Source organism: Pinus tabuliformis, chromosome X (genome assembly GCF_031772625.1).
Source record: "Pinus tabuliformis cultivar Carrire ecotype Pingquan chromosome X, CPIR1, whole genome shotgun sequence".
NCBI lineage: Eukaryota > Viridiplantae > Streptophyta > Pinopsida > Pinales > Pinaceae > Pinus > Pinus tabuliformis.
In genome coordinates this window covers 824,660,551-824,682,619 of record NC_142308.1, presented here as the reverse complement: position 1 = coordinate 824,682,619, position 22,069 = coordinate 824,660,551, and the positions used below count along the sequence as shown (strand labels likewise).

At 40.1% G+C, this 22,069-nt stretch overlaps 1 protein-coding gene and 1 long non-coding RNA gene across 3 annotated transcripts in view; both read right to left on the bottom strand.

Annotated features, from left to right (window-relative positions):
* LOC149142309 (uncharacterized) overlaps positions 1-8,900 on the bottom strand; it is a 239,758-nt gene extending 230,858 nt beyond the window's left edge. The window contains exon 1 of the long non-coding RNA XR_016264604.1: positions 8,710-8,900. This is a non-coding gene — a long non-coding RNA (uncharacterized LOC149142309). The remainder of the gene's footprint in view (positions 1-8,709) is intronic.
* A 1,010-nt stretch (positions 8,901-9,910) lies between these two features.
* The window catches only part of LOC149142308 (chromatin modification-related protein EAF1 B-like), a 185,353-nt gene continuing 173,194 nt past the window's right edge, over positions 9,911-22,069 (bottom strand). For both annotated transcript variants that reach the window (XM_089448635.1, XM_089448636.1), the window contains exons 18-22: positions 14,131-14,231; positions 13,774-14,004; positions 13,272-13,683; positions 10,615-12,522; positions 9,911-10,413 (exon numbers count right to left, since the gene is read on the bottom strand). In XM_089448635.1, coding sequence (XP_089304761.1) covers positions 10,231-10,413; positions 10,615-12,522; positions 13,272-13,683; positions 13,774-14,004; positions 14,131-14,231 — 2,835 coding nt within the window. In that variant the 3' untranslated portion in view covers positions 9,911-10,230. The remainder of the gene's footprint in view (positions 10,414-10,614; positions 12,523-13,271; positions 13,684-13,773; positions 14,005-14,130; positions 14,232-22,069) is intronic.

The window sequence follows — 22,069 nt, the reverse complement described above, 5'->3', positions numbered from 1 at the left end:
TTCATACAAGCACATCTTCGGAAGGGCCTTTTACTCTTTAATTTCCAACCATATTAAATCTGCAGCCATTACTAATTTCTGCATGTTATAACAACAATTATTTCTCCCATTTATCATCCATAACCAGTTCTCTTTATTGCTTCATAGCTCCATATGCCCTTTGGGATATGTGGCACTAGTCTTTCTCCATCAATCACCTTTAAAATAAACCTAATAAACTCGATAAAAAATTGTTTTACCAAAGTAACTCTTCACTTCACCCAAACCCTCATTTACCTAACCTTTATCAATCCTAAGTTCCTAACCCTAGGGACACCTCATTTGTGCCAGGGAAGAGCCAGTCTTAAGCGGGAAGAGGAGTTATTGATGTGACAGTAATAACCCTCTTTAGTTACCTTTAGGCATGCATCTGCTCTGTGGACCTTGGAATTTAAGGGCAAGAAAAATCCGTAACAGGGCCAACCTCATCATCATTTAATACAGCACCCAAATTCTTGTTTCAAAGTGTATTTGGATGCCTCCTTGCTTGGGCACTCCTCCATGAGGTCACTTTTTACCTCTTTTTGCAGGCACAATGCTGATGAAGCAGTCTTTGAGCATGTCATGTTGCTTTTTCACTTATTCCAACAAGGGTGTTCTACAAATTTGCACATCAAAAGTTCCAAGCAGTAACACCTGGGACGTAGGGCTGTATTTATTCTTAAGGAAAAAAATGTCTTAGAAAAGTTAAAACTTGAGATACATTTTAGCATTATGTTTTTAAAAGAGAAATTGACAGTGGAACCCGTCATTGCAAAAAATCAAGAATTAAAAGGAAACATGGCCTATATCACAAAACATCCAGCTCCCGGGAAGCATTTCCCTGGCATTTTGTTTTTGATTGGCAACATTCAAAGATGTCCCTGCAGGAGAACAGCACACTAAGGCTGTTTCTAGTAACATAAATCATAATAGTTTAAGGCATAAATATAACTTCTCTCATTTCACTTCCTTCTCACCAATCTATTACAGGCACAGTTGTTCACCGAAACTCTCCTTCATAATAGTAAAGATCAGCTAGAACAGCAAACTCATTCTAACTTACACATGACAAATACATACAACAATGCATGCCCCCAAATATATTTCAAAACATTCACTGCCTTCTGTCAAATCACCTTAATCTTGAAGCAAATCAGACAGTATACACCCATAGTTTCATCTTCATTCTAAATGTTAATTTTGATTTAAGCTCTTGAACCTTCTAGCATAATTTATATTTATCCTAACACAATATAGTATACATTTAAAGCTCATAGCCTCATACCAATCATCAAACCTATTTGCAATGCAATCTCACTTCTCTTTTCACTGTGAACATCAATAACTATGTCACTCTGAAAGGCATCATTAGATGATTTTTAAGGTTTTTTATCCAGCATAATTATCAATTTTGGCATCTCACAATGGCATGCAGGCTAGAGGATTTCATGTAGTTAAACTTTAGCTTCAACAAGAGAAATAAAGTTGATATCTTCGAAAAATTTGAGTTTAGAAGTTTCTAAAAATAACCAGTGGTACTGGCAGTTGTTGTTCAGTAGAGAAGACAGCAGCATCTACCTACCAAAGTTATATTCTTTGAGAGACGCAGACATGTGGTTGTTGATTTGGAGTAGCATCGGATGTGCTCTAAGCCTCAAATTTTGCAGGGAGGCTTGGGCACATATATTCCAAAGAACCCAGAAAGTGTTTTGGAAAATTCCACCCAAAAACAATTTTATTAAAATAATTAATATTTTTTAATAGGCCTCCAATTCTAAACTTAGGAAATTAAAAATATTAATGGGTATTAATCTAATTGTGGGTGTAACTTCTAGAAGAAGACGAGGATCAAGCTAAAATGATCTTAGTCATTGATTAGCTTTTAATCTGGGTCGTTGAATGTCAACGAGAAGATTATTTAAGGAAGCTTGTGGGTCATTTGGAAATTACACTGAGAGATCAAGAGATCAAATTTCTGAAGTGAGAAGTTCTCAGAAGGAAATTCTGATCGAGTAGATTTCTTGCAATGAGGGGCAGTGGATATCCGAAAGAATAAAGTTTTCCTGGGCTGGAGAGTACGAGGCAGAGAGAGGGCATAACAACATCCAGAGAGAGGCAGATGTTGGCCCATGCAGAGCTGACACAGTAGCAGCGCAGGCCTTAGAGGGAAATCGAGTTTCAGTAGCTGGGAGTCGAGGTGTGAGACTGGGAGGGAGAGATTTGAATTTTCCAGCCAACAAAGAGTCCAGAGAAGGAGCAACGTGATACCCAGCAGGGGTGATGCAGGAACTGCGTGGAGTGACACAGTTCTGCGCAAAGGCTCCAGTTCAGCGTGATCAAACTCAGATTCTCCCAGTGATAGAGTGAGAGCACTTCACCATACGTTCTGTCCAGTTTCTCTCTGTATCGGATTGCTAATTGAGCATCCAAGAATTGTACTCAGATTTACTGCATAATAATAAAACCCTCAGATTTGCTACACCGATTTTCCCACATTGGGTTTTTCCAAGGACATTTGTCCAAAAATAACGGTGTTATTGTGTTGTATTTTCTTTCTTGCTCAGTCTCTTGTTTCCACATATAAATTAATTAAGTGAAGGTTGCAGTGTATGTATTTCAATATTTGTCGTAGGAAACTGCAAATAACTTGTTCATGTAAATCTAACAAGTAGGAGAAATATCATCAATTGTTGCAGTAGGGATTCCGGTTTAGGAATTTTCACATGGTATCAAAGTTGTAGGTGGAACAAGAAGAGCAATGCCAAAGAACCCAACGTTGAGCAGAAGAGGGAGATCGAAAAGTTATAGGAGGTAGCAATTCGAAACCCTAGAGGGTTTGCGCAGTTCTTAGCCGGAGGACTGAAATTTCGACGCAGTCTCTCTCCAAGTGAGTCGATGGAGAGAAGGGCGTCCAGATCGATTTTTGTTGGGGCAAAGGGAGCAGCACAAAAGCCTCAGTGTGAGGAGAGCTGGTAGGACACAGATTTTTCTGCAGGTAGTTTGCTAGGCAGAAAATCGTCAGAAGAGAGAGGAGAAGCACGGTTGAGGGAATTTCTTCCTCAGAGAATTCCTAGCCAAGGAATTCGAATTCTCTAGAGCTAAGCAGCAGCAAGGGGCAACAGTTTTACTAGCTCCAGCAGGGAGTGCATAGGCTAGCCCAGCAGCAGCACAGAGGAGAGAGGAGGTCATTCGACTTTCTATTTGTGGCAGAAATGGCAACCAGTGGCTTGAGGGATCAGGACAGGTTGGACGGAGCATCCAACAATGTCATCTAGAAGACTAGAATGCCATTCCTTCTAGATGAGGATGCCCTCAAGACATATGTCGACAACGTGGTGGTTGTGCCTGCAAATGTAAATCCGTTGAAGAAGTACCGAGCTGAAATGGCGAAGGCGAAAAGAATAATCCTTGACGAGGTAAAGGATCATGTGGTTTGTCACATCGCTAGCAGAGGGCCTGCTAAGGAGATGTGGGACGCTTTGTCTACATTATATCAAGGATCTTCCGAGTAGCAAAAGATGTACTTGGCGCAGAAGCTGAGATTTTCTCAGATGCAGTAGGGGGAGCATGTGGATCCATTCCTTACGAAGCTTCAGGAGACCCGTGATGAGTTATCCGCGATGGGATCTACACCTCAAGACTCAGAGTTGGTTAGATTGGCCCTAAATTCTGTCTCAAATGAGTGGAAAGTCTTTGTCCAGAGTGTCCTGAGCACGGCGACTTTGCCGAATTGGGATGAGATGTGGGCAGGTCTCAAACAAGAGGAGCTGAGGAGAGACTTGGTCAAGTGCGAGCTTGACGGAAGCAGCAACAGTGGGTAAAAGCCCAAGGAGGAGGAGGATAATGCAGTGCTTGCATCGAAGGGACAGCAAGAGCAGTGGAGACATAAGAAGGACGTCTCGAAGATCAAGTGTTTTAGGTGTGGTGAGATGGGTCACTACGGTACTCAGTGTCCTCTCAAGATGAATGAGAAAGATGAGAGGCACGATTTGAAGGTTGCCCGCGAAGATTGAAGAGGAGTTCTCCATGACAGTTGAGATACCTCCAAGAGGGAGGTGGGCGCATTTGGAGTTGTAGTTCGAAAGAGCTACAAATGGGCAAGATCCTTTAGGAGTCCACCTCGAGGATCATTTCCTTGCTATGGAAGCCCAGATCAGAAGTAGCATCATGGACGTGTTGGATGGTGCCAAGGAGTGTCGAGGAGACAGTTGTAGTAGCTAGGAGCAATAGAGACTAAACAGCATAGCGCAAAGTTAGCAGTAGTGCAAATGGAACATAGCAGAGGTCAATAATAGCGCAGTAGATTCAGAGGGTCAGTGCAGAAACTAGAAGCATGTGAAAATTTCTTAATCTAACACATCAGAAACCCCTATTGCAATATCTGGTTTATTATCTCCTACTTGTTCTTTACATTAACAAATTATTTAATAATATACAGATCGAAATAAACACAATTGCAGCCTTCACAAATATACAGATCAACAACTGAAATAAACTGAGACAACACAAGGGACACCGTTATTTTTTTACAAACGTCCCCAGAAAAACCCAATGCGGGAAAATCCGTGTAGCATATATGAGGGTTTTATTATTAGACAGATTTTGGAATACAACTAGGGTGCCAGAAATAGCTCACCCTTCAGAGAATATCCTTGGCAGCAATACCTCTATCTGGAGACACATATTTCGGCTAATTAGCAACCGGATGAACGATCCTATAGTGACTCACTATTCCTTGTGCAACAGTATGATACCACGTGAATGTTGTAGCAGCAACAGTGTGCAGTGCAGTGGCAGTTCGCAGTGGCAGTGCTAGCAGCAGCACAAATGCAGCACTTGAGAGGGAGTTGTAGTATGGATGCAGTGTTGACAGTGGCAGTGTCAACAGCAGTACAGTTGCAGCAGGAGCACAATAGTTGGTGGCCAGCATGTCAGACATCAACAGCGCAGAGGACGATGCTTCAAAGTCAGAGTAGTATGCGGCAGCATATATTGCTAGAGCACATTCCTTGCTAAGAGGGAGTGTTGATTTGGGGTAGTATCGACTGTGCTCTAGGCCTCAAATTTTGCAGGCAGGCTTGGGCACGTGTATTCCAAAGAACCCAGAAAGTGTTTTGGGAAATTCCACCAAGAAACAATTTTATTAAAATAATTAATATTTTTTAATCGGCCCCTAAGTCTAAACTTAGGAAATTAATCCCAGATCCGGGTGTTTAAATGTCTAACAGGTACGTGGGCAGCCAAGTGGGTGGGCACGTGGCTTATCACCACCGCCACTCGGCCTCGCGCAAAGTAGGTCTTTAATTCCTTTGATATCAACTTCAATGCTGCATTAATGCAGCCTGTCCCTCCTCTGACCTATTCTTTTTCTTATCATGGCGCCCTCAGCTCATTTCATTTACGCTCCTCCTCTGCGCTTGCATCACTCCTTTGTTGTTGCAAAGATTCGCTCTCGAACCAACCCTTGGATAAGTTGGGCTCTGGATCGCTGGGTGGTTTTTTGGCCAGGGCTTCAGGCGTCTCTCTGCCCTTTCTGCAATCTCATTAGCTGCTTGTCCTCTGTCCTTCCCACTGCCCATCTGTGTGCTGAAGCCAAGCTAATTTTTGTCCCTTTCGGCCTCCTCAGTTCTGCAGCCCGTTCTGAACCTCCTGTTACTCCCACTATGCCCAGACCTCGCCAGAGAATGAGTAGCAGGAGGGGAAGCTCCCGGGGGCAAGCTGTCTGCCAAGCCTCCTCCTCCACGACGGACTCCTCGACTTTTTGCTCGAACTTCTACTCGGACAGCTATCTTGCTACCAAGCATGGACGTGGTCGGGGTCGTGGGCAGCTTAATATGGCAACGAGCTCTCTCAATTCTCCTACTAATACAGCTCGGCTCCAATTCCGTTGTACTCACGGTAATTTCTCCTTCATAGCCTCGGTCTCCATTGAGCTTCGCGAGGTTACTTCTTGTCAGGTAGTTGTTACCCCTGCGGTGATTCCAGAAACGAAGGCAGAAGATAAGCATGGTACCACTCAGATGGATCACAAGCAGAGTTAGGCACCGGGTCCAAGTAAGTGCATTGCAACCCAGGTCATGGATAATCAGGCTGGTCTGAGCATCCCTACTGGAGGCGGTTATTCAAGCAAAGAGGGCCATCCCTCTGAGGACGAAGATGACTACAATTATGGGTGCCGCATCATCGAAGAGCAACCCTCCACCTCTCATGAAGCTTAATCAGGTCTGCGTCCAATGGTTTTTTGGTTTCATTGTGGCTCGAGGGTGCTCAATTTTCACCTATTTTACTGCCATGATATGCTTACCAGTTCCCATGCTCAGTCCTTTGTTCCAAAATCTAATTGTCGGTTTCCCCTACGTGGGCGACATTCCTCTAGACTGTGTTTTTTGGTCCCGATTTCGGGCACAGCTGGTTTTGAGGTCTGACCACAGTTTTGTATTGGGCAGCGCTTCTCTGTTTTCTTGCCTAGGCCTAGTTATCTTGTTTTGGTTGCTGAATTACCTCTGTTCATTCTTTAGTTCCAAGTACAATAATGGTGTCTTTCTGTTCCTATGTACTAGTCATGGTTATGTTCCTAGAAGTCATTCAGGTCGATCCTCAGCAGGTATTTTTGGAAAGTGTTCAGCTTTGCAATGTGAGCATACCGCATTTCTAGGCTAGACTTCTCGAGGCAGTGGCCTCTTTGTAAAATTATTTTGTATCAATATAGGAGTAGACAAATTCAGAACCAAAAAAAAAAAAAAAAACTTAGGAAATTAAAAATATTAATGGGTATTAATCTAATTGTGGGTGTAACTTGTAGAAGAAGACGAGAATCAAGCTAAAATGATCTTAGCCATTGATTAGCTTTTAATCTGGGTCATTGAATGCCAACGAGAAGATTATTTACAGAAGCTTGAGGGTCATTTGGAAAACACACCGAGAGTTCAAAAGATCGAATTTCTGAAGTGAGAAGTTCTCATGAGGAAATTCTGATCAAGTAGATTTCTTGCGGTGGGGTAGTGAGTATCCGGAAGAAGGAAGTTTTCCTGGGCTGGAGAGTATGAGGCAGAGAGAGGGCAGAACAACGTCCAGAGAGAGGCAAGCACTGGCCCAAGCAGAGCTAATGCAGTGGTAGTGCAGGCCTTAGAAGGAAATCAATTCCTACTGAGGAAATCGAGTTTCAGTAGCCAGGAGCCGAGGTGTGAGACTAAGAGGCAGAGATTTGAATTTTCCAGCCAGCAGAGGGTCCAAAGAAGGAGCAGCATGATACCCGGCAGGGGTGATGCAGGAACTGCGTGGGAGTGACACTCCAGTTCAGCGTGATCAGGCTCAAATTCTCCCAGTGACAGGGTGAGAGCACTTCACCATACATTCTGTCTAGTTTCTCTCTATATCGGATTGCTAGTTGAGCATCCAAGAATTGTACGCAGATTTACTGCATAATAATTAAACCTTTAGATCTACTGCACCAGTTTTCCCACATTGGGTTTTTCAGGGGACATTTGTCCAAAAATAACGGTGTTATTGTGTTGTATTTTCTTTCTTTCTTAGTCTCTTGTTTCCGCATATAAATTAATTAAGTGAAGGTTGCAGTGTATGTATTTCAATATTTGCTGTAGGAAACTGCAAATGACTTGTTCATGTAAATCTAACAAGTAGGAAAAATATCATCAGTTGCGGCAATAGGGATTCCGGTTTAGGAATTTTCACAGCGGTTCGGCCCAAGTGCATGCCTTTGGTGAATCTCATAAGATAGTACCGTATCACAATATATAAGCCGAAAAGAAGTGCTTCTGATAATTGGTTCGTTGTTCACTCCTTCATAACCATTCCAAAATGTTGCACAACCACACCTCTTCTAGTGCCTGGGCTCTTTGGGCCAGTTATATTCTCTTCTTGTTTAAAAGAAGCACTTTCAAAACAGAAGAAGCAGAAATAGAAGTAACCAACGATGTCAATTAGTTTTCAAGCTCTCTGTTAATTTCAATACTCCGTATTATAAGTTAATCATTTCTTGCAAAAGGAGGATTATGAAAAGTCTTCTTTGTAATATAGGGCAGTTTTGAATTCTCTGTCCCTGCAATTGGTAATGAATTTAAATACACCAGGGAACCTACAAAACAAAATCATCTCCAGTTTTGTCCTCTATGTCAGCAGTTTCGATCTTTGCCATATCCATAACTATAAAGACTTGTATTTCTTATCTGCAAGACCAGCAAATTTACCCAACTGCTTTGATGCAACAAAAGTTTTCAACACAGCAATGACAATCGGAAGAAATTTCTAGAGCATCAACAGATTTATTATAATGTAACGCTTCAAATTTTCCCAGCTGTTCAAATGTTTTCTGAGAAAGTTTCCACAATTTTAAATAAATTTTCAATATGGATTCCTACCGGACAAAGAGAGCAGATATACTGTCCTTGAGAAACTCAGGGATCCAAATTTATACCATATTGTTCTATCACAGTGCAGAGATTCTGTTTCAAATTTTTTTTGTTCTTAAAAGTCATCTTCAAACAGAAACAATATTATTCCTTCAGGAAGATACCCAACATTCTCTAACCGCACTCACTTTTCTTTCCATCTTTCATTACAGAAATGATATCACACAAAAAGACCAGTCACCATATTGTTTTTAAATTCCTCACTTTCAACAATTACATGTTCAATTTAACATATCCCATGTATAAATACGGCACTTACCTAGCCTTTTACTAACCGAGTTGTAATCTGTCTCCAGACCCTGAATGGTTTTGTTCTCAAGGCTGTCTCCCTCTCTACATTCTTCACCTAACCATTAAAGTTGATCGCTTTTGTGGAATGTAAGGGAAAAAAAAATCCTCAGACAAAAATTTTGTCTGCAGCAACCCCATATTTTATGTTATGCCTGCAAAATCTGACAACCCTTCTACTATATTAGCATTCATCAATTGCAAATCTTCAGGATGAAGGCCACCAAACCAGCATTAGAGGAGTAAAAGAAAAGTAACCATGAACAATGGCCAAGTGATACCTGAAAGTTTGCTTGACCAAATCTTGAAGCCTCACTTGCATGCCCTCAATATGTCATCTGTGAACGTGGTTCCATACAGTGATGCCCTAAATAGCATAGCAATAAAGTCACAAGCTCATACATGAGCTTCATTAGATATTAATTTACCTTAAGTGACCTTGTGAAGCAACATGAAAAAATAATATATTTATTTAACATATAAAGTCAGATTAAATTAAATTCAGCAATTCGTGAATCACTTCACATAAAGGAGTATATTCAATCTATAGCTGTAATGAGGATACATATTTCAAGGGAACACAGATGCATGTAACGTAACTATTTGCATACAAATCAGGTACATGATGATATGCAACTTACAATAGCTAAACATAGAGAATTAGAAAATGTCAACTGAAACATAAAGGCATAGTCAACTCTAAGCCTAAAAATGCAAGAACAGTGACAAAGAAATACATATCGTGTACAGACAAAATGGCATGGAGACAAAAGGAAATTAGTAAGAAAATAGAAATTCCTTAACAATAGAAGGAAACATGTATCCCATCAAGAAAACTTACAAGAAAATAATAACTCAAAGATCCCTATCAAAAGGCTCTATTGTACTGAGCTTAATAAACTTACTTCAAATATGCAAATTTGTAACTGGCCCATTTTCTCACCTACACTCATTAATGCTTTGCAAAGGAAAACACAGCTATTAGTTACAATCATAGTTAATCTGTGATTTTGTTGTAACACCTTTAGTCCATGCATATAGAGAAACAGAATTTTGACCCATGAGAAAAACAAAAACGTATAACTTAGCAACATGGAGATCTTAAATTTCCATAGAGATTATAAAAACAACAAGCAATGATTCCTCCACAGCTCTCTTGATATAGTTAAAGGTAAGCAATTGAGACAATATCCCAAATATTTCTCTTACATGAAGCTTTGTTACAATGGAAAGGCCCAAAGAAAATATTCGATCTTGCTGTCAATTAAGATTTCTTTTGGGGCAGATTTACAATCTAGCTTGACAGGTGATGATATTGCAAAAAATAAATCAGACAGGAGCGACAGAATCCTTCAGCAAATCGAAATGATTCTACCTATAACTTGGCTGAATCCAGATCTATATGCAGCACAGGATTTCTCTTACAAAATTATAATGTGCCCAGATTTTTGTTATAACATAAGATACAGACGATGACTGAAAGACACCAATTTCACTGTTGTGAAGATGTACATGGTGTGGTAACTGTAGCAGCAGGAGTGATCGCTGGAACACTATCCAATCCAGAGCTAGTTCCCACAGCATCTGAAGAACTCAAATTTGGAATAGATGGACTGATGGGTGAATTGGAAGTAGAACTTTGTGCATAAGAATGTCCAGCATGCACCTGCCTCAACTGTATTAAAAAAGCAACAAATAAAGATCCTTTAGTAAAAGAATTGGGTGTTATACCCCTTCTCACTGAAGCCAACTCCAAATAAAAATCATATTTGCATTTCTACCACAGAGAACATGATGAAAACCTTAAACACAATTACAACTTTGTTCCTAAGTTATAGCTTGGTGTTTTCTCAGGGAGCTCCAAAGAGACATTTACCTGCACACTATTATACATAGGTGTTGGGCCAGAGGCTGAAAGTCCTGGCATAGATGATGTAGCCCCTTGATATGGAGACCGTATGCCAGCACTTGTTCCCATTGTCAATGGCAATGATCCAGAAGTCGCAGGTCTTGAATGTGAGCTTCCCAGACCATCTGCAATGGAACATTGTGTATCATTTGATGTGATTTGCTGTTGATGTTGTAATTGCGGCTGCTGAGGGGAATGTTTGCCAACCATCTGTTGCACTGCTCTTGTGGCTATCGCTGGAGTGGTTCCGACCTTTTGTTCATGAACAGGTCCAACAGGATTTGCAGACTGTTGCTGAGAAAGCCCTGTTATTTCTAATCCATGAGACACCAAACTGGTGTTTGTGGTCATTGATGCTGCCACATTGCCATTTGCTAAGTTCAAAGGCGTTCCCAACGAACTTGATGTAGGTAATATCTGAGAGGTTGAAGCAGCACCATTTCTTGACAAATTATAAAGACCACCTGATGTCTGAGGAATGCTCTGCCCTGCCTTCCACACTGAAGAATGGGCAGTAGTTGTACTTGAACTAAGATTAGATGAAAGTGATACAACAGGACTACTGGACACCATACTTGGACAGCTCGCATTAGACACAGGCTGAAATGTCGCATTTCCTGGTTGAGAAATGGCCAGACTTTGCTGTTGCATAGATTCTTTACCAAGGTGTGAGGAAACCTGTAATCCTACATTAGACCCTGTTTGTCGTTGCAGTAGTCTTCGTTGAGCAGTCTGTTGAGGTTGAACTGACCTCTGTTGTTGCTGTGATGATGAAGCTAACAACGTGGAGCCAGATGATGTTTGTTGTTCAGATGTTGGCAACTGCTGCTGCTGGAGAGAGGATGGAGAAGATATTAGAACTTGATGGTTTGTTCCTGACACAGAAGGTATTTGTTGCTGAGGAACCACTTGAGAAGTTTGTTGCTTTGACAATGATTGCTGTGAAAATCCCTGACTGTGCAACTGACCTTGTTTTGCTGCCGATTGTGGCATTTGCTTTCCCAACTGAAGAAAACCTGAACCAGACAATGTCCTTGGTCCAGAAACAGGATGCATTACCTGTTGTGCTTGCAGTTGTATCGGGAGAGCATTTCCAGGCACTGAGCTAAGGCCATTAGCTTGAGCAGGCTGTGGAGATGTGTTCTGTGATAGAATGCCATCCCTTCCCAAGCTTTTGGACACTTTAGCCTGTTGCTGCTGCTGTTTCTGTATCTGACTTTGGGGTTGTGACTTTGACTGGCCAGCAACCTGTAAACTTTGTCCAGGTGCCTGAGCAAGGTTTAGTTGCTGCTGTGGAGGACTTTGCAAAGGTGGATTTACAGGTGAAGCACCACACTGCTGAAGTGCCAACGTTGGAGGTGGAGGTGACAATGACTGCTGTTGAGATGCTGTCTGTTGATGAAGCACATGCTGTGACAAAACAGGTTGTTGTTGATGCTCCTGTGAGAGAACATGTGGCTGAGATGAAATAGCATGCTGCATATGAGAAAGAGGATATGGCTGTGACTGTGTCAATGGAGATAACTGAGAACTGCTTGCAGGAAATTGCTGTTGTGATTGAAGATACCGGTTCTGTTGCTGTTGCTGCTGTTGATGCTGTTGGTGGTGCTGCTGATGCAGTTGGCGAACTACATGCACATAGGCTTGATTATGGTTTTGACTTTGAGGTTGAGGATACTGCTGGTTACTATGCCCTTGCTGCTGCTGAGGCTTCTGAAGATGATGTTGACCAGAAAAACTCTGATTTGTTGAAGAAACCATCTGATTAGAGTAGGCAGTGTTCACGCCATTGAATGAAGAGGCTGTCTGACCATTATTCTGGCTGGCCTGAAGTGGAAGCTCTTGCATAAGCATCTGCCGCTGCTCTTGACTGGTCTGTAAACCCAAGCATACACAAAAACAATTGTGAATTATCACAAGTCTGCCTACAATATTAAACTTCAACCTACAGAAATGGAAGGCAAGTTCTAGAGATATCAAAGAGAGCAGCACTTACAGATTCCACTTTAACTTTAAAGGTATTATCTGCTTAAGTTACAGCTAAATGGTAACAACATTGTGCCCATCAGAAATTGTAGTTATGTAGTGGGAACTGATTTAAGGAACACTAAGCAAAAGGATAAAGCATCATAGATGGAATGCTTTCATTCCTAGGCAAAAAAAATCCCTGCAAACTGTTGATTACCATGACTATCCAAGAAAATATCATCACTCTTTTTATTGTACATTACTCAGATTTTTCATCAGGAAGCAGCAATACGTGTCAGACATCACAGAATATAAAGGAAGCCTACAGAAAAGTTTCTAACCCTTTATAACATCAAAGTTTCAAACGGAATTCCTTCCTAGTGTCTCAACTTACATTTGTCTAAATTTCCTCTCTATTTATCTTTCCATGGCTTCAAGTTCAGAACTGCAATAATCATTATTTTGTTTCTTCTGGGCAATACAGAAAGATTACCACATAACAGCTGAGCAAGGAACTCAAGTACCCAGTCTCCATTAAAATTACAGTAGCATTATTCTCCAGCATGCTCATGATGGTAGACAATATGTTACAGGGCTGAGAAAACATTATAAAGATTTTTTGGTCAAGGTAAGACTGGTGAAATATAGGAGGTTACCTGCAACATCTGCACATCTCTTGGCCTCCGAATCATACTTCCTGGAACATGCATGGTTCCAGAAGGAGCTGGACCACTGACAGGCAACCCAAGACCATTAGAAGAAAGCATGTTACTAATTCCTGAAGAAACCATCCCAGGAATTCCTGCTGATCCTAATCCTGGAAATCCTGGCCTTGGCAATGCCATTCCTCTGCCAAGTCCACACATCATTCCAGTGCCATTTCCTGCGGTTGGCACTGCACAATCATTTGAATTGGGTAAGCCAATAATTGGAAAACCAGCAGAAACAGTGACAGCAGATGGCTGCAGGCTTCTTCCTGCCACCAGTCGATTATAATGTTGCAACCGTTGTTGTTGCTCATCAATGGAGACAGAGAGGGACCTTCCTGAAGCAAATCTCTGCACATCCCTGCCACAAAACAAAGCAAAAATAAGTGTGCATCCAGAATGTATGAAAGCAATTAAATCTAGTCATATTAGGCACATAATGATACATTACCTTGCAGTGGCTCCAACATTCAGACCTACCGATGAAGCTACCAAACCAGAACCCAACTGCACACTGTTCGTCCCCTGCAACAGAGTAAGTCCAGCTGACATAGGCTGTATCCCTGAAGATGCTCCTAGAATGTTGGCCATTGCCAGGCCACTAGCATGTGGAGAATGTAACTGATAAGGATTGGTAAATATCTCTGAATTTGATGGGGTATCATCACATAGATCCAAAGGCCTTCATCCAAAGGAAGCCATGCAATTATAACATGAGTATGTTCAGAGACCAGCTAACAAAGGGATGAAAAGCATGTTGAGAATATCAAAACATATTTTCATTGTTGATCAAAAGATGTCAACTTACGTCAAAACTCCCCCACTGGAGCTATTTGAACTCTTGTGGGAAATGGAAATGATCTGTGAAGGATGGACCTGTGCACAATGCTTCTGCTCTTTCGAATCATTCTGCAAAGCAACAATGGCAACAAAAGATAATGTAAATATCCACAGGTGTATATTAAGAATTCATTTGTGATATCATCCTTATAAACAAACTATCAAAACTGCAACTAGAGTGTCCAAGAAGCTACAATGGGATTTGGTCCTGATAGATAGTAATGACCATTGTTAACTTATTGATCAGATAACTGGGCAATAAGGCTCATGTAATAAAGTCATTAAGATGTGTAATAAATGTAATAAGGTAACCAAGACATACTCATGTACTTTTGGGAGTATTGCTGTTACATCCAAAGCAAAGTACATGTAGCTGTCTTTAATAAATTAATTCGTCCTACATTACCAGCATCCATATCCAGATACAGGTCCACCAGATATTTCACAAGTCAGAATTCAAAGTTCCAGTGTTGCAAACATCATGAAAATATCGATGAGATCGCAAGATTCCGCAACATTTTTGAGGAAAAGATATTATCGGGCGATGTTTACACGATATTTTCTTTGAAGAAGATACTGTGATTTTTTAATAAATATCGCAATATTAACATGTGACAATCAAAAATATAACCAGGCCATGAGCAGAGTCGTATAAAAGTAATTTTTTGACATTTTTTCATATTTTTGTATTTTCTTATTTTGCCGATATTTTACGATAATTTTCCAATGCTGCCGATATTATTTCCTGGACGTTCGGCGATATTTTCACTGACATGATGTTTTGAACACTGATACAAGCACTGCTGGAAAATTGCAGGTATAAAAAAATTAAAATATAACTTTATAATTCATAAAATAACCACAGAGAACTTTATATATTTTTCTATATTTTTAAATATTGTTTCAATGTTTCCAAAATTTGGGGGTCATGTTTCCATAAACTCATGCGTTTTCATGTTTTATGCAACCTACATCTTAGAAAGTGTTGATTTTCTACGGCACATGCTAGAATTAAGTTTCTCTTCAACAGATAACTACTTTAATGATCAATTAAACATTAGTTTCATATGGTATTGTTAAATTATGGTATGTTCTATGCTTAGAGCAATTTACTTCTTTTCTTCTTATTAACCAGATATTAGCAATCATATATACATTAAATAAAGTGCAGATAGAACATTAAACGATTGACAGAAAACAAGCCAAGACAAGAAACACAAGATGTGGCAGCTAGGCAGGGACAAACCCCAATGCGGGGAAACCCTTTGATCAAATCTTCTTTTATCTTCAATAGTTCAGCAGAGAGAAATAGTACAAAATCAGAATTCTGTAATTTTATATCAGCAGCAGCAAACCCTAGATCAGCAAAGTCAAACTTGGTCAAACAGCCCCGGATTGACTTCTAGTCAAATTGAAGAACTCAGTCTTCAACAGCAATAAGTAGCAGCCCAAAACAGTCCTCAAAACATGGTCAAAACAGCAGTCAATATATCAGCTCCTGCAGTCAGCCCTAACCAGTCAACGCTGCCCCAAAACAGTGGTCAAACAGAGGTCAACAAGGCTGATCTGAACTGTGGCTAGCAAGAGAGAGACTCCCCACACAAATCCGCAGTCAAGGGAGCCTATACGCTGGTCAACGCAGTCCTCTAGCACCCAAAACGTGTTGCTGTACCTTTCTGCGTCCTCCTCCTTCCACATCACAGTTTGCTGCCCTAACTGCATCCTCTTTCTTCTTCCCAAGTGAGAGTCTTCTTCCTCCTATGCATACCCAAGAGACTAGGAGAGAGAAGAGATGAGATGATGAGAAAATGAATCAACCTCTCTTGTAATTATATCAACACTGGGCATGTGTACCACACATTTAACTGCTGGCTGACCTTGACAATTTGTCAAGTAAACACAAATAAATTCATATCTCCATAAATACTTGTCGTAATCGGATGATCTTTAGATCAATACTAAACCTCTCGACAAGAGGAACCTAGGAAAAATATTAGCTGCCATAAATGAGGTGACACACATGGAGTTTGGCCCTAGTTGCCAATTTTAACAATCTCGCTAGGAACTCTTCAAGAAAGACACATTCTATGCCCAATGCTTCACAAGGAAGCAATTTGCTTTCAATAAAGGGGCCTAGAAATAAGGGCACAAGACCTAGGGTTTGGTAAATTTGATGAGTGTTGGAGTAACTCAAGGTTAAGGTTAAGAGAAAAGGTTTCTTACAATGTATATTAGCAATGCCACAGCTCATGAAACCTTCAAAGAAGCCCTTAAGTTGAAGGAAGGAGAACTAAAGGTTTCCCTCTCACAAAAACAAATACAAAAAGGAAATTTATGGATGAAATTGAAGCGAATGCCCACCAAAAGGATATATTTTGTGACAAATATTATCCTCTTGATATTTAGGCTCTCCAACCACCAAAATTCCTCTTGCCTAGGGATTCATACCAAGCCCTAATTTTCTAGCTTGGCCTTCAAAGGGTCGAATTAGAGAGAGATAACCTAGTTAAATTTTGATTTGATCACCAACCAAATAGATCAGTCCCTTATTACCTAGGAGTATGGAATGTTGAAAAATGTATAACTAGTTTTGGTCTTCATAATTCTCGTACTCATTTCAATATGTATCCTATGTAACAAACAAAAGAAGAAAAGAAAAAAATGATATTATAAAGCATGGGTTTCATGTTCATTATTGATGGACTTCTAGGTAAAAGCATGTTCTTCGTGCTTCTAGTGTTTGTTAGGTCTTAGGATTTATTGTCATGAGTCAAAGGAGTCAACACCATGTTTATAATACCCTTCTGGGCAATTTGTGTGAAAATTCCTACACTCAAGGAACCCCTACTGCAGTAAAACTGAATTTACTTCTCCTACTTGATTTTAATATACATTATCAAGTTATTTTCTGAAAAATACTGAAGTAAATTACTTCTGCAGCCTACACCAATTTAATTTGATTACATGAAACAAGAAACTGAGCAAAGAACAAGATACATAGGACACCGTTATTTTTGGACAAAATAGTCCCCAGAAAAACCCAATGCGGGAAAACTGGTGCAACAGCTCTGAGGGTTTTATATTATTAAGCAGTGGTTCTGAATACAATGCTAGATGCCCTCCCGACAATCCAGTTACAGAGAAAAATATAATGGCGGAAAAATGAGTGAGATTACCTCACTTCACCCGATAGTTTCCGATTGATCCGGCAGCAAAATTGGCAAACCCCCGGCTATCTCTGCACTGGCCCTACGTAAGCCCTGCATCAACCTCTCCCGGTTGTTGCACAATTCTAGATTTCTGCGTGAAGGCAACTTCTCCTCTACGTTGGCTCTCCCTAGTTAAGCGTCAAGCCTGCGTGGGCCCAGACTGGCCCAACGTCAGTCCCTCCAGGTGCTGCGCTGCCTCCACTATTCTCGAACTATCCCTGCCCCTCTGTTGCAGAATGATCACTTCGTTCGAACTTCTCAGCATCCTATCCCCAGAAAATTTAAACTCTAGATCAATTCATTCTCACTGTGTGTTTCTAAATGAACCCCAAGCCTCCTTATACTTTTTTCGTTGAGACTTCAACAGTCGAGATTAAGTCTCTAATCAAAGGCTAAGATTAAAATTTGACTTGATCCACTTTCTAGAACATTCTCACCCATATTTTGATTACTACCCATTAATACTTTAATTTTCCTAAGCTTAGATTTAGGAACCCCATTAAAAATATTAATTATTTTAATAAGATACAATCCAGGTGGAATTTCACTAAACAACTTCTGGGTTCTTTAGAAATCATGTGCCTTAGCCTCTCCACCAATTTTGATGGCTAGAGCACATCCGATGCTACCAAAAACTAACAATTTGTAAATGTAAAAAGAATTATTTTTTAGTCTAGAAAGTCTAGGAAACTCGAAAACTACAAGTTGGCCATGGTAGTTACAAGTCGACCCAAAGGATTGAATGCAACTCCTTGAGAAGGCTATATAAAGGGAGCAGTTCGACCTCATTTGGCACTCACTCACTCAAGAAGCTCGATCTCTCTTGAAAGGTATTGAACATGTTGTAGGTACAAATCCGTGTGCGGAACAGGTCGTAGGTACAAAACTGTGTGCGGAACAGGTCGAAGATACAAAACTAGGTGCAGAACATGTCAAAGGTACATAACCAAGTATGAAATAGGCCGAAGGTACAGAACCGAGTGCAGAACGGGTCGAAGGTGCAGAATCAGGTGTGGAAGAGGCGAAAGGTACAAAACAGGGTGCAGGATAGGCCGAAGGCACAGAACTGGGTACAGAACAGGGCGACAGTACAAGACCAGGTGCAAAACAAGTTGAAGGTACAGAACCGAGTGCGGAACAGGACAAAGGTGCATAACTGGGTGCGGAACAAACTAAAGCTACAAAACCGAGTGCATTGGCTGAAATTGCAGAACAAGGGGCAGCACCGAGGTAATAGTTGCAGGTTGTAGTTGGTTGATGCAAGTTCAAGGAAGGACTTATTTGAGGGGCTGACTTGGTACTTGGAGAAGGGATTGGTCTAGGGTTTGGGTCTTTGTGTCTTAAATGAAGCAGATTCTAAGAAGAGAAGATTTTCTGGGTTTTCCCCTTGGAGGGGTTTTGCCCTAGCTTGAAGCCTAATTTATGTGTCCTCTATTGTCGTTTCTGAACAAAAAAACAGTTCAAAATGACAACTCTTATGTTTTAATTCATCTCGTTGGAACTAAGATTCTAGCTACAAAAATTCAATCTTTTCATGTGCATCTTGTAGGCATATTTGAATATCAGCAAGAGTGGTTTTGCTTATTTTTAGTGTATTATGAATAGTAGAATGTATCAATATCTTCAATAACTCTAATAATTTTTCAATGTTCACCATTTTTAGATAGAAGACTTGTTTAAATAAGCTGACTGGAATGAGGGTAAACAAAACATGTTCACAGTGCCCCAGCAATATAGCAACAATGACGGGGTGCACTAAATCACTAGATGGGCCTTCTTGGCTGACTTCACAATGTTGCACAAACCTCCTAGTGAACTGAACTTTTGTGGAGGCACTTAATTTTGTTCAAGAAATAATGTTGAGTCCTTCGTCCAACTATTCAAACTCTCTTGTGAATGATTTTATGGTTCTCATAAGGAGAACTCAATGCACATATTCGCAACACAAAGCATGCATCATGGCTTCAATATATATAAGATTTCAATATTATGCCCATCTTCACATATACACCAGCACGGTCTTCAAGAAATGAATTCAATGCATATAACTCATAACATATAAATAATATACCAAACCCTCTTTTTCTTTTCTTTTTCAAAACCTTCACTTTACAATATATCATATATCTTATCCACCACTCATGAGAATTCCATCCACTCTCATATTAAATACCACAACTTCAACATGTCATCTTATGTAGGTTGACTGCTCCTTTTAAAGGCCAACTTACTTGAAGCACTAAGACACGATCTTGGAGGGTCTTTTGACTCTATCTTTGACTCAAATAAATTTCTTTACAATATGTAACATGCCCAAGAAGGGTCTTTTATACATGACAATGATTCCCTAGACTTGTAGACTCAATGACAAGCCCTAGAAGTTGTCAATGGGAGTTTGACCTAAAAAAAAAATTCCTTGAGCATGAAACCCATGCCTCAAGATCAATAATAATAAATTTATTTTTCTCATTACATCAAATACATAAAATCATGATTACATGTCATTATGAAGACTGGACATAGTTACATATTTCAACACTCCCTCTTAACTAGAGAGGTATTCATAATCCATGCAAGGTACTTGGACATTCTCAATCTGATGAAGTATCATAAGAATAGTCAAATTGGTAACCCATTTGTTTAGCATCATATCATCCATCAGTGTTACATAGCAAGGCCTTTACTAACAACTCTATCTCTCCACAAGATCAGAGCTCAATGATGGCAAGACCAAATGATTTATAGACACATTCATCATTGTCTTTCAAGGAACATACCCCACCGAGGTTCTCTTAGGGTATGTCCTTCTAGGACTATTCTTATCTTGGATTCCCAATCCTCAAAGAATATCGGTCGTCCACAACTACTCTTATCTTGGATACCCTACCACATCCATCATTGTCTTTCAAGGAACATACCCCACCGAGGTTCTCTTAGGGTATGTCCTTCTAGGACTATTCTTATCTTGGATTCCCAATCCTCAAAGAATATCAGTCGTCCACAACTACTCTTATCTTGGATACCCTACCACATCCTCAAAGAGTATCGGATGCCATATCCTTACCCAATCCTCCATTCTTTCTTCCAAAGTGAAGACAAGAATGATGCGTCCATCTCTCCTCATGGCCTTCACTAAGACTTACAAATATTAGTCTCGGTCTAGTGCATGACACATGAAGTAGACAACTATATTTGTCACTCCCTCTTAACCAGGGATGACCAACCCATTCCATAAAAGGAATGTACCCAAGCTCCCTCTAACTAGGGACTTTCTTTCAGTAGCTCATTTGTTCTTCGGTGGAGATCATGGTACCTTCAACTGCTTGAAGAGTTCCTCCTTTCGATGTCATGAATTTCATTTTTATCAGTATGGAGCCTTCATCTTTTGGGACTTCTTTGTAGGGCATTGATTATCCATCACTTTCATCCATGAATCATTTCAGTCATGTCATCCTTTCTTTAATTGGAAAGTGATTCATTAATCCATATCGAGTTTTCCTTCATACAGCTACCTTCTTCACATCATGTTTTATTCAAGATCTTTCATCCTAGCACATAAGTACCAATTGTGGGTGACATCCACAACTCCTCCTTCAGTAGCCTTGCATTAGCCCATCCAGATATTGTTCAAAAATTAAAAAACGAACATCAAATTAACATTACCTTTGTGATGGGCTTACATCATGACCTGTGCTTGTTGCAACATCAACATCTTGCATACATATTGACACATCTCCAAGATATACAATGTCAAGGGTCTCCTTCTTTTCCAGACTCCATCAAAGTCTTCATACCTTTTCCATGGAGATGTCATGGTCAAATCTTCCAGTTATCGGATGTTGACTTCCTTCTCCATGTGAGCATAGTTGCATCTTTCATGATCTCTCCTTACTTTCTTCACATATTGCTCCTCATGAACTTCCATCCATAGTTCCTTCACTTTGTCAACTACCTCATATTCCATATGAGGATTTATTATGTTGATTTTATCTAGTCAATGTGTGAATCATGCCTTCATGCATTCTTCCAAAGGAGGAAATCCCTTTTTTTTATCATGCTTATGAGGTATAACATTTATCCATGTTATCTGCAATTATATGACATGACTCAATTTTATCAAATACATGCATAAACAACTCATTTCTTATTTTTGGTCATCTAGACTTCCTTCGGCAGCTTCCTTGATTGTAAGTTCTTCAAGCATCTTGACCTGCTTTACTTCTTTGTTATCATACCATCATCCCATGAATCCATACAAGATGCAACTCTCAATGAGACACTTGCTTCTTTCAAGAGAGGTGAACCTTCTAGTGAAGATTCTAGTGGAGGATCTGCATTATCCTCATTCTGCAAATGCTCCTTACTTATGATGATGATATATGATGAGCTCTTTCTATGCTAGATGACTTTCTTCAATTCATAGGCATTACTTATGCTTTTTAATGAGGTTACCATGAGTTACTCACGATGACTGTTATAGATTTTTACTTCAGCTGTCTTTCAAGATTCTATAATGATGTCAAGAGCTCTTTCTTCAATTGTATGTATCATGATGCCATCTCCTAAAATGAGGCATCCCATATTAATGTTTGATTGCCATGGAGGCCTTTTCCACCCTTCTCTCCAGACATTCATAGTCATACAATTTCCTTCTTTCATCATGTTTCCTAAAGCAAAGGCTCAAGCCATCCAACTTCA